The 13,238-nt window shown below is 43.1% G+C and overlaps 1 protein-coding gene across 1 annotated transcript in view; it reads right to left on the bottom strand.

Moving 5' to 3' along the window:
- Positions 1–774: 774 nt before the first annotated feature.
- LOC143940787 (low-density lipoprotein receptor class A domain-containing protein 1-like) overlaps positions 775–13,238 on the bottom strand; it is a 46,507-nt gene continuing 34,043 nt past the window's right edge. The window contains exon 7 of the mRNA XM_077462513.1: positions 775–1,493. Within this exon, the coding sequence (XP_077318639.1) occupies positions 1,357–1,493 (137 nt within the window). The 3' untranslated portion in view covers positions 775–1,356. The remainder of the gene's footprint in view (positions 1,494–13,238) is intronic.

Here is a 13,238-nt window from a genome sequence, read left to right on the forward strand (position 1 = left end):
TAGCATAGCATGAATCTATCCATGGCCACCGCTGCCACCCCCATATTTAGGTGTCTGGTCCCTTTTGGGGTGCCGGGTGCCTGAATTACAGCGGCGAGGGGTGTTTTTGCAGCACCTGATTAGAGCCATGGGCTCTAATAGGCTTCAAAATAGGTGAACAGCGAGCGCCATGCTTGACGCTCACAGTCTACCCAGGTGTGTTAGAAAAGTGAATTAATATTCACTTTCCTAACACTGAACCGCCTCTCCACCAATCAGGTGTGCGGGTCTTTTACCCATCACCAGATTGGCTGAAACAATAGGTGCAGCTATTGGACGCCCATCAGGAGGAGAGGACGGGAGATGAGGATGGCAGTAGCTGCATGGAGGACCCCGCTCATGGCCGTTACCCGCTGCCCCACCAAGACAGGGTAAGTGGCGGGCAGACAGTGAGCGGGCGGTGGGGATTCACAGTGGCAGCATTTGATGGGCACAGTAGCAGCATTTGATGGGTACACTGGCAGCATTTGATGGGCACAGCGGCAGAGTTTGATGGGCACAGTAGTGACATTTGATGGTACAGTGGTGGCATTAGATGGTACAGTGGTGGCGTTTGATGGGCACAGTGGCTGTAATTGATGTTTTTTAAATCGGTTCCTTTATATGCAGCCACCCACTTGGGACTGGGCCCTGGTGTTCCACCATCGGGCTCGGAGAAAAGAGCCCTGTCCGGAGGTCGGGGGGGGGGGGGGGGCCTCCATGGTTTCTTGCATCGGGGCCCTGAAGGTTCTAGTTACGCCACTGACTAAAATCCCTCCTGAGATGTGCGAAAACCTGGCCACCAACTACAAGAAACGCCTTACCTCTGCTTGCCAATAAGGTTTTCTCCACCAAGTACTAAGTCATGTTTTGGTTGGGGATCAAATACTTATTTTACTCACTATAACATTTTTATGGTGTTTTGTTTCTGGATTTTTGGTTGATTTTCTGTCTCTATCATTTAAAATACACCTATGATAAAAATGATAGACCCTTCATTTCTTTGTAAGTGGGCAAACTTACAAAATCTGCAGGGGATAAAATTATTTTCCCCACTGTAGGTACATTGGGAAACCTCTTTCCAGCGGTTTGCAAATCTGTGTATTCTTGACAAATTTTGAATAGGTAGATTGCCTTTATGTATGCATCTTGACACTCCATTTTTAATTTTCACGATGTTATAGAGTACTTAGTAATGCAGGTCCAAAATCCCACTGCCCTAATACAAAACTGTTTTTAGTACTGGGCTATGCTTTGGAGAAGCAATCATTGACCTCGTCTTCTCCCCATTGATTGGGGGTTGCAGATACCTTCCGTAGATTCTACTTGGGCTCCATATCATCTGCAGGATATTTCATCACTCCAGTCTATACAGTCCTGGACAGTGTCATTGCAACGTGTTTTTGGAATACAGTCGCAGTCAGCAAAGAATACAGTGTTACATCTCCATCCTGGACAAGCAGGGCAGCGGAGAGCTGAAAATACATTTAGAAATAGATTATCGTATAGATGTATGTATATGATAAAATGATTTGCAACAAATAAAATTGGTTAACTTAGAATATAAAATAAAATCTTACTTTTCACCTATGCAAAATAAAACAATACTGAATATGATCTTCTTCATGACTACTGGGACAGGTCTGGGATTACTCCTGACTTCTATCGCTAGCTGCTGTGCTGGTGGCTAATGAACTACACTTTTTTTTTACACTTTTGTACAGTTACACTCAAAATGTAAATTTTCTTTTGTGTACAGATATAGCTAGTGTACTGATCACAACGCAGATCTCCTAATCCTAAATTGACATTGACGAGTTGATTGATCAACCTTAGACACAGATCACATTTTGTGTATTTGGTATTCTTAATTGCAAATAGGTTATGGCTGGATATTTTTTCAGCTCTATGACTACTGAAAACCTGTGATAAAATAGTGCATTATCGCTGACCATATAGTCATGATGACCGTATAGTTCTTTCACTTTCTTGCTTATCCTCTGGCTTCTTGTATATGACTCTCTGTGTTTGGACAATGAAGCAGAAAGAACTGCAGCAACTAGAATTTTTGTGAAGGAGGATATTAATGGCAGTTATTCTTCTTTCTCACAAAAGATTACTATGTCATGTAAGTATAAATTATTGCATCTGAATATTATAATTTTTTTTTTCAGTCGGTATGACAGCTCTAAGTTTGTTTTTACATTATTTGCAGAGTATTCCTAACTATTTTGCCTATTGTTCACAAGGGGCAGGTTGACGTCATTGGATGGCCAAGCCCAATGGTTATATAAGAAAAGGCAGACATCAGGAGACAACATAAAGGGAGGAAGACAGCGTTAGAAGGTTTTATTTTGTTTTGTTCTTTTAGTGGGTAAGTGGCAGCAAAGGAAAAAGGCAGCACCAGGAGAAGACAGCACCAGGGGAAGAAGACTGCATCAGAGGGAGAACACATGTTGGAGCTACAATGGGGTACATTATTAATTTTTAATTAAGAACTTGTCAAAAACGGCCTCTTGTTTTTTTAGCACTTCACTGCTTTTTGGGGTGAATGGGTAGGGGTACAATGTAGTTGTATATGGAGGACCAACAACCGTGTACAAATATAGAAAAACGTTTATTGAAACATTGATGAACCACATTGGTAAAATACAGGGCCAATTACCCTTCAGCTTCAAATTGATGAGGATAGAGCTAAACTTGAACCCTTCAAAGATAAATCTGAGTTTGAGAAATTTAACGACCTCCTTAAAAAAGAAATTGATAAAGTAGGAATTTAAAAGTGACAAAACAGTCCAAATATAAAAGACATCTAGACGACTTAGCGAAGGGGGGAATTTTTGATCTCACACCCAGGGGGTCTGGATCTGATACAGGACTTACATCCTAGGGAAGTGAGGGTAATGATCAGTGCTCAGTAAGTTTTTTTTAGATCAGGAACAACTTGGGGTGGAAGATCCTCCATCACCCAGGGGAATCCTGAAGGCAGCCAGATCAGGAAGAACAGAAAGAGGAAAGTCAAAAGAGATAGGAAAGTCTATGAGAGTGGAAAAAAATGAGAACCTGGAGCCAGAGGCACGGCAACTAGCACAGGAGGGTAGCCTGGTAGGTAAAACTATAGGCCCCAGGTATCTAAAAAGTCAAACTGTCAGATTTTCATCTTGAAGCTAGACATATAGTCCTGTTAAAAAAGGTTTGCCATTTTCTTCAATGGACAAAATGAATAATTTAGAGGTCTAAAAATCCTTATGCCTGTTTTTTAGGAGGGTCTACTATAAGCTTATGTACTCAGGAAAAGAAAAAATAGTCCAACCGTTGGAGTGTACGAGCGCATTAGATAGAGAGGCACTTAGCCAGTTGACAGCCCTACTTGAAGAGGGAAGTGACATCTCAGGAGGTGAGGAACAAAATACAGAAGGCTCCTGGGGAAGGAAGTCCAACCTTAGAATTAAATTAACATCTATGCCCCAGTTTAGAAAGAACAAATGGCTGGGTGTGCTTCTGGATCTTGTGCAGGATGAATTTAGTAAGATAAATTGGCTATGCGGTACTTTGGATAACCTCCCCCCAGATGAGCATTTAGCACTCCATGAGGAAAACAGGCTGGTAATTAAGAAAAATGACAAGGGGGAATGTGGTTTTGTTATTCGAAGACCAACATGAAAACGAGGTACGACTTCTGTTGTAAGATATGTCTACCTATTAAAGACTGAACTTCAACCCATTAGACATGTGCAAAAGGAAAAAATTTGTTTAGTTTCGTTTCATTTTAATTCGTTAATTCATTAATTTCATTTAGTTATATTCGTTTTCGGATTTCGTTTAGTTTTCTACCGAATTCGAAAAATCGGCCACATTCGAAAATATTTCAACGAAATTCGAAAATATTTCTACCGGATTCGAAATGATTTCAACATGATTCGACATTATTTCAACCACATTCGAAAATATTTTGTGACCCGACTTTAGGGTCATGTATCTCGGGGTTACTTGGAGCTAGAAACTTCAAATTTGGATATGTTGTAGTGCTAGTACTATTGTGTTTGCATACCAAATTTGCTATAAGTGACCCCGAGATATGTGGCCCCAAAATCGGGTCGCAAAATGTTATTAGTTAATAGAGCAGAGAATGACATTTTGCGACCCGATTTTGGGGCCACATATCTCGGTATGCAAACGCAATAATACTAGCTCTACAACATATCCAAATTTGAAGTGTCTAGCACCAAGTGACCTCGAGATACATGGCCCTAAAGTCGGGTCACAAAATATTTTCGAATGCGGTTGAAATAATGTTGAATCATGTTGAAATCATTTCGAATGCAGTTGAAATAATGTCGAATCATGTTGAAATAATTTCGAATGCATTCGAAATTATTTCAATATGATTTAACATTATTTCAACCGCATTCAAAAATATTTTGTGACCCGACTTTGGGGCCATGTATCTCGGGGTCACTTGGTGCTAGACACTTCAAATTTGGATATGTTGTAGTGCTAGTACCATTGTGTTTGCATACCAAATTTGTTTCTAGCTATAAGTGACCCCGAGATATGTGGCCCCAAAATCGGGTCGCAAAATGTCATTCTCTGCTCTAATAACTAATAACATTTTGCGACCCGATTTTGGGGCCACATATCTCGATGTCACTTATAGCTAGAAACCCCAAATTTGGTATGCAAACACAATAATACTAGCAATATAACATATCCAAATTTGAAGTGTCTAGCACCAAGTGAGCCCGAAATACATGGCCCTAAAGTCGGGTCACAAAATATTTTCGAATGCGGTTGAAATAATGTCGAATCATGTTGAAATCATTTCGAATGCAGTTGAAATAATGTCGAATCATGTTGAAATAATTTCGAATGCGGTTGAAATAATTTCGAATCATGTCGAATTCATTCGAATTCATTCGTTATATTTCTTTCGTATTCGTTGTAATTTGTTATTTTTTTATTCGGACATTCGGATGCATCCGAATGTCCGAAAGATGCAAAATTCGGCTGAATTTCGATTCGTTACGAAACGAATTGCACAAGCCTACAACCCATCCCCTCAACTTGTCAGCCTTATCAACAATAAGCTACACTTTGCTTTTGAGGCAGATCTTCTTACAAAGAAGGAACTCGGATATTTGAGTGTGAAGGATTATAATATGCCCACTGGAAAGGGTAGGCAAATACATTGACTCCCTTATTAAGGAGTTGGTGTGTGACTTGCCATCCTATGTCAGGGATACAGGAGATGTCCTTAACAAAATAGCAGATTGTGCCTTCCCGGGGGATATAATACTCACGGGTATAGATGTGGAGTTGCTCTCCACGTCTATACCATACGAATATGGTATAGCAGAGGTGTTCAATTTTCTTGATGCAAAATTCCCTGAAATGGGGGCACAGAATGAGTTTGTCATTGAATTACAGTATTTATCGGCGTATAACACCCACCTTAATTTTAAGAATGAAGTTTCAGGAAAAAAAATTAAATTAATTTTCATGGGCTCAGTGCCCATCTGCAGCCTCACCATTGGGCCTGCTCAGTGCCCATCTGCAGCCTCACCATTGCCCATTAATGCAGCCTGCTTAGTGCCCATCTGCAGCCTCTAAATTGCCCATCAATGCAGCCTGCTCATTGCATATCTGCAGCCTCTAAATTGCCTATCAATGCAGCCTGCTGAGTGCCCATCTGTAGCCTCTAAATTGCCTATCAATACAGTCTGCTCAGTGCCCATCTGATGCCTCTAAATTGCCCATCAATTAAATTTTAAATAAAGAACTTTGACACAAAATAAGGGTCACAGCCCATCAATGTAGCCTTATCAGTGCCATCTGCAGCGTCAACAGTGCCCACCAATGCAGCCTGATCAGTGCCCATCCGCAGCCTCACCAGTGTCCGTCATTAAAAATATAAATAAAAGCGAGGCCTGACACTCACAACATTAGGAGCCCTTCACTTCCATTTGTAAAGTTGAGACGCACTACGCATGCCGCGAGTCATAGCGTGTCGGACTGGCTTCTGCTTCCCCTTGAGGGGATTGTTTGTGAACCTATGCTGGACTATGTAAGTGCTAATTTTAAGCAATAAAATAAGTGGGACCACACTATATCCTGCCTTTTGTGGCTCTTTGTGGTGAAGCTATTTCAAGTGGGTCTATTTCACAGACCCACTTGATACAAGTTGGTGATATGCAGTAGAGGATACATAAGATGACGATACTCACGTTTCAAAATCTGCATATTGGATTGGGATCCAGTTTCTTCTACGCATGAATGATTGACTGGAATGGGATATTTGAAGGAGATATACCATGGAATCAAGGATTTCTCTATAAAATCATTCTTTGTGGTCGCTCTGTGGCCAAAGCTATTCAGTGAGTGCATTTTATTAGCACTTTTATGAGCAAAATTTTGAAGCACATGTCTAATTTTAGGTGCAGCACTGGTAATATTATTTGATTTATATTGTGGCACCGTTATCCCAACATTTCTCTTTTCATAGTGTCCATCATTGCAGCCCGCTCAGTGCCCATCTGCAGCCTCACCATTGGGCCTGCTCAGTGCCCATCTGCAGCCTCACCATTGCCCATTAATGCAGCCTGCTTAGTGCCCATCTGCAGCCTCTAAATTGCCCATCAATGCAGCCTGCTCATTGCATATCTGCAGCCTCTAAATTGCCTATCAATGCAGCCTGCTGAGTGCCCATCTGTAGCCTCTAAATTGCCTATCAATACAGTCTGCTCAGTGCCCATCTGATGCCTCTAAATTGCCCATCAATGCAGTCTGCTCAGTGCCTATCTGCAGTCTCTAAATTGCCCATCTGATGCCTTTAAATTGCCCATAAATGCGGTCTGCTCAGTTACCATCTGCAGCCTCGCCTTTGCCAATCATTGCAGCCTCGCCAGTGCCAGATTACACAGCCACAATCTCCTGTGTACCCAGTGCTCAGTCACACACAGTCCCACCTCCTATGATAAACAGAACAGTCGTCCAATTCTGCGGCAGGACTGTGTATTAATGAGTGCCGGGTACACAGGAGATTGCAGCTCTGTGTAATCCAGCGGTGCTCACCCCTCCTCTTCCCCTCAGAGACAGCAGGAATTGGCATCTATACACATGATTTCCCCCTGGCTCTGAAGGGGAAAAAGTGCACATTATATGCCGATAAATATGGTACTTGAACTGTCACTCAAGAATATTTTTTTAATTTTACTGCTTCCAACTACCAACAGATAAGAGACACCTCAATAGGTGCCCCCTGGGCGCCAGCATACACTTGTCTGCACCTGGGATGGTGGGAAGAGGAGGGGGTCTATGTCTCATTGATGTACCTTAACCAAACCTTAATGTGGCTATGCTACATTGACGATGTACTGATGGTGTGGGACAGTACTGGTGAAGAGTTAGGATGGTTCATGGATGAACTGAACCAGAACACAAGTAATATACGTCTGACATTTGTAGTAGATACTTGGGAGATCTCCTTCCTTGACCTATCTATCAGGTTGGAAGGAGGGAAGTTGGGTACCCAGACATTTAGAAACGAAACGGCTGCCAATAATCTGCTGTACGCAAGTAGTCACCATCCAACACCCTTGGTGCGTGGGATTCTGGTTTGACAGTTCCTTAGGATATGAAGGAACTGTTCCACAGATGATGACTTCCAGCGTGAGGTAGATGATCTGTACACAAGATTCAGAGAAAAGGGGTTATTCACACCGCACCCTTAAGAGGGCTAGAAAAATTGCAATGGAAAGAACTAGAATGGATCTCCTTAGGTTCCACACAGCCCCACTATATACCTCTGAGGGTCCCGTGAGGATTATTACGGGGTATGGGGCTCAGTGGAGTGAGGTAGGTAGGATCCTAAAAAACTATTGGCACTTACTGACATACTGAATTGGGCTTAAAGCCATAGTAAGCACAAGCCCATTTTTTTGGTGGCAAAATGAGCATGGAACTTAAATGACACCTTGGTTCAATCTGAGTTTGTGAATTCCTGAGAACATCAAATAGGAATCATGACCTTCCAAAACCGAAGGGTATGTATCCTTGTGGTCATTGTGGAATGTGTAGATTCGTAGATTGTTCGACGGAGTTCACAGACTCTGATGGCCTTAGGAATTACCAGATTAAAAAGTTCATAAACTGTGATACTACAAGGGTACTTTACACTTTAGAGTGCCCCTGCAAAAAATTGTACGTAGTAAAAACAAAACGTCAGCTTCGTATCAGATCCAGTGAGCACCTAAAAGTATTAAACTTAAGGAAGAAACACCCATTGGGCTACATTTCATGGAATTCCACAGGGGACGACCTGAGGGCAGGGCTGGACTGGGACAAAAATTTGGCCCTGGACTTCATCCAGACCGGCCCACTTTAATTTTGCAAATACACACAAAAACAGTATATAAACTATACATAATTGCGCAAAAAAATACGATAAAATTATTCATCAGTTACCGTAACCAGTGGCATTAAATTATTCATCAATTACCATGACCAGTGGCATTAAATTATTCATCAGTTACTGTGACCAGTGGTATTAATATTAATTTAATGCCACTGGCCACGGTAACTGATCAATAATTTAATGCCACTGGTCACGGTAATTGATGATCAGTTACCTTGGCCAGTGACATTAAATTAATAATTGACCAGTGGCATTCAATTAATATTAATGACGCTGGTCACGGTAACTGATTAATAATTTAATGCCACTGGTCAATTATTAATTTAATGGCACTGGCCACAGTAACTGATGAATAATTTAATGTCACTGGTCACGGTAACTGATGAATAAAAATCAGTTACCATGACCAGTGACATTAAATTATTTATCAGTTACCATGACCAGTGGCTATACATTTACCCCTTCCCCTCCCCCTGCCATGCTGCATATTACAGTAATCACGGACACTGACAGTAACAGCCAGACTCTCAGTTTATTATTAATCATGCTGCCATGCAGCCTGCATCCCATATAGCATCCGATTATCTTATTATTTAGTGCTTGAATTACACTGATAAGACTATTCTTTGTCCCCTTACCCTGTCTGTGCTGCTGTCTGAAGTGGACTTGGCGGTGCTGGCTCCTCTTGGTTGCAGCTAAGCTTGGGCAGCAACTCGCTGCACTCCGGCTCCTCCCATGTCCCCGGGCCGCCTCCGCCCTCCGGCCGTGAATGACGTCACGGCGCTGGGACAAGGAGGCAGCCTGTAATGTAAGGGGAGTGAGTGGCGGCGTCACGAGGGGGTGGTGCTTGTGTGCCAGATGCAGGAGCAGAGCTGCCGCCGCCGGCGTTGTTGTAACACACAACTGACATGGAGAATCCAGGGAGAGAAGTGTAGTGAGTCAAACACATAACACATTGTCTGACAACCGGCCCACTGAGCCAATCGGCCCACCGGGAAACTCCCGGTAGTCCCGATGGCCAGTACAGGCCTGCCGGTAAGCCCACCACCCTCACATTATTCCTTCTTAACCTATTTTCAGTTTCATCAATCTTGGCTTTATAGAAGCCCAACTGTTCTTGCATAAGTCTTAGTTCTTGCTTCATTGGGAATAAACAGTCCTCCACCTGGCTTACTCTCTCTCCTCCACCATAGTAATCCCCTCCACTGCTTTTTGTATTTCTCGGTTCATTAACAATTCTCCTTTAATATAATTTAATTGATCAATCAGATTATTTAACAAGCTTTTGCAACCATTAACTTTATATAAAACGTCTTTCAATGTTGGCTCAGGATCTTCTAGAGATATTGAGCCAGGGTCATCCTCACTCATATTTCCAGAGATGGGCCCCCTCCAAGTGCTTTTTACTTACAGATTTTGCTGCTGAGTGTCTCCGGCCACTGTTTGGCCCTGGCTCCTTCTGTCCCCAGATCCTCCCGTCAGTGTTTTCCCCTGGGCTTGCTGAGGGTTCTTGACAGGCGAATGCGCTGCACCATGTGCAAACTTTTCCAATTTAGCTGCTGCTACAGATGCCAGACTCCCCTTCTCCTTATCTAGTCTGGCTTTCTGACTGCCTGTACTCTCCTGGTGCGGCTGCTCCTCACCTTTTTCCCCTTGTCATGGTCACAGCCAGGGGGGAAGCGCAAAGATTAGATTAAGGGGGAACACGGAGCACAGGGAAACCACTGAAGAAACTCAAGGAGTACACTGGGGGTGCACAAGAGGTGCCCTTAGTTTTAACTGGTCACACACTTCCAGTTTCTTCAGAGCTCACATTATTTTACCCCCACTCCTCTGCACTGATCTGTCCTGCTCGTCTCCTCACCTCCTTTCAATGCTAGCCCCTTCGGAGTATCAAGTATCAGGTTGACATTCAGTTCACAGCGCGAATCTCAGCATCCTTTGCCTCTCGCTGCACTCCGGCTCCTCCCATGTCCCCGGGCCGCCTCCGCCCTCCGGCCGTGAATGACGTCACGGCGCTGGGACAAGGAGGCAGCCTGTAATGTAAGGGGAGTGAGTGGCGGCGTCACGAGGGGGTGGTGCTTGTGTGCCAGATGCAGGAGCAGAGCTGCCGCCGCCGGCGTTGTTGTAACACACAACTGACATGGAGAATCCAGGGAGAGAAGTGTAGTGAGTCAAACACATAACACATTGTCTGACAACCGGCCCACTGAGCCAATCGGCCCACCGGGAAACTCCCGGTAGTCCCGATGGCCAGTACAGGCCTGCCTGAGGGCCTCAAAGTTAAAGGCTTTTTCGCCTTGAAACTAACGAATAGGAGAGGTGATTTTGATACAGTGCTCTTGAAGAAAGAGAAGGCCTGGATATTTAGGCTTAGAACCCTGTCACCTAAGGGGTTAAACAAAAAGATTAGTTTAAAAGTGTTCTTTGAACCATAATTAAAGTTTACTTCTGCATATTAAAGGTTGTCCCAGAGATTGAGACAACTTGGGAACAAGTTTATGTAGCGGTACTCTGAGAAAAAGAAAGCAATAGAATTAGTAAGTAAAAAAGAGTAATAATCCATTGCGCCAAAGAAACCCGGGTAAAAGATTGTATTAGACTGTATGATATTTTAATGGTGAATTGGTCCTTTATGTTTAAATAAGTTTGATAAGTCATCAGTAGATGGCCTCAATCAGATGTTCCACTTAAGGAATACTAAGATGGACATCACCCCCTTTAAAAGGCATGGGTAAGTAACGTCTGAACATCCTGACGGAGCATATAGTCACGCATGCGAAACGTGTTAATGTAGGCAGCACCAGCGAGGCCCTGCGCTCCATCATGCGTTCCACCATCCTGGTGGCACCATATCGGCCACCCGCACAGCTTCACCAGGCATAGTGCATTGGCTTTATGCAAACTTCCAAACACATATAATGGGAATAACGGCACTGATAACCTGGACCATTGTGTCAATTCAAGTGATCCTACCAAAACGGTGTATGGGACTATATCAATCAGGAACACAGTGGAGGAATGCAGTGGTGACATACCTGAATGCCGTGGAGTGGGAAGAGACTCCGTGCAGTTTCTTAACAGGTCTAAATGTGAAACTGTGCTGTTAATGCTATAGAGTTCTTATGAGTCCATTTAGAACCTGCACCTCCTGGAATTCTGGAATAGTACCTGGACTAAGGGACCTTTGTCTTTGCTGTCCTGAAGCAGCTTCTGACAAAGCCATACAGTGTACGGATAGGTGCATATCCTCTGTCATCTGCAGTTTGAACTCAATGTACTCTGGCAGAGGAATCTATACCTAGAGATCTATAAGCCCACTAAGAGCTACGCTTTGTACACTGTGAGCCCAGGATATTGCTGTAAATCAAGGTGTTCTGAATTACCTTTTAAGATGATTCGATTCATCATTAATTATGTGAACTTATACAGTCACTGACAAAAGTCTTGTCGCTTGCATACAAATTGACCTGAAGTGCCTCTAAAATATATTTCTAATCAAGATTTTGTTACAAGAAATAGGTAATTTTAATCCCAACAGCTTTTGTAATAATGTTTCAGTGCAAAATGAAACTGACGAAAAGTATTCTAATATTCACAGCTTGGTAAAGCCCATTGAGTCCATTTTTGCCAAGACATAAGTGTTGTCGCCTTGTTATATGAGCTTCACCTGTGACTAATAATGGATCAATTAGGTCTCAGGTGTGTATAAAAAGAATACCAGTACACTAGACCTTCCCAACTGCAACTAGACCTCTGCAAACATGCCTAAGATTCACCCGGAGACTAAAGTGTTGATTATCAAGAGGCTGAAGACCAGATCAACTGCTGATGTGGCAGACACCTTCAATGGGTCTCAGCGTCAAGTTCAGAGGATAAAAAAAAGATTTGAAGAGACTGGCGATGTTTTGGACAAGGCCAGGTCAGGCCGACCCCGCAAGACAACTGCTCGAGAGAACCGTTTGTTGGCTCGAAAATCCAAGGCCAGCCCATTTTCCACTGCAGCAGAGCTCCACGAGACCTGGTCACCTGCAGTCCCTGTGTCAACCAGAACAGTTTGTCGGATTCTGTCTCGAAATGGCCTCCATGGTCGAATCAGTGCCCATAAGCCAGCACTAAACAAAAGACAATTGAAAAACCGTGTGGCATTTGCCAAGGGCCACAACCTGCTAAAAGGATGGATTCTGGAAAAGTGTCAGAAGGTGGATTTTTCAGATGAATCTTCTGTTGAATTACACCACAAATATTGCAAATATTGCAGGAGACCTACTGGAACCTGCATGGAGCCGAGATTTACCCAGAAAACAGTGAAGTTTGGTGGAGGCAAAATCATGGTCTGGGGTTACATCCAGTATGGGGGTGTGCGAGGGATCTGCAGGGTGGAAGGCAACATCAATAGTCTAAAATACCAAGAAATCTTAGCTACTTCTTATATTCCCAACCATAAAAAAGGCCACATTTTGCAGCAGGACGGTGCTCCATTGCATACTTCCATCTCCACATCAAAGTTCCTTAAGGCAAAGAAGATCAAGATGCTCCAGGATTGGCCAGCCCAGTCACCAGACATGAACATCATTGAGCATATGTGGTGTAGGATTAAAAATGAAGCATGGAAGATGAAACCAAAGAATATTGATGAACACTGGGAGGCATGCAAGACTGTTTTCTTTGCTATTCCTGATGACTTCATCAATAAATTGTATGAATCCTTGCCAAACCGCATGGATGCTGTCCTTCAAGCTCATGGAAGTCATACAAGATATTAAATTTGGATCTCACAGCACCACTACTTAATTTGCTGACATAT

Source organism: Lithobates pipiens, unplaced genomic scaffold (assembly GCF_037356315.1).
Source record: "Lithobates pipiens isolate NorthernLeopardFrog02 unplaced genomic scaffold, aLitPip1_a1.2 Scaffold_3, whole genome shotgun sequence".
Lineage (NCBI taxonomy): Eukaryota > Metazoa > Chordata > Amphibia > Anura > Ranidae > Lithobates > Lithobates pipiens.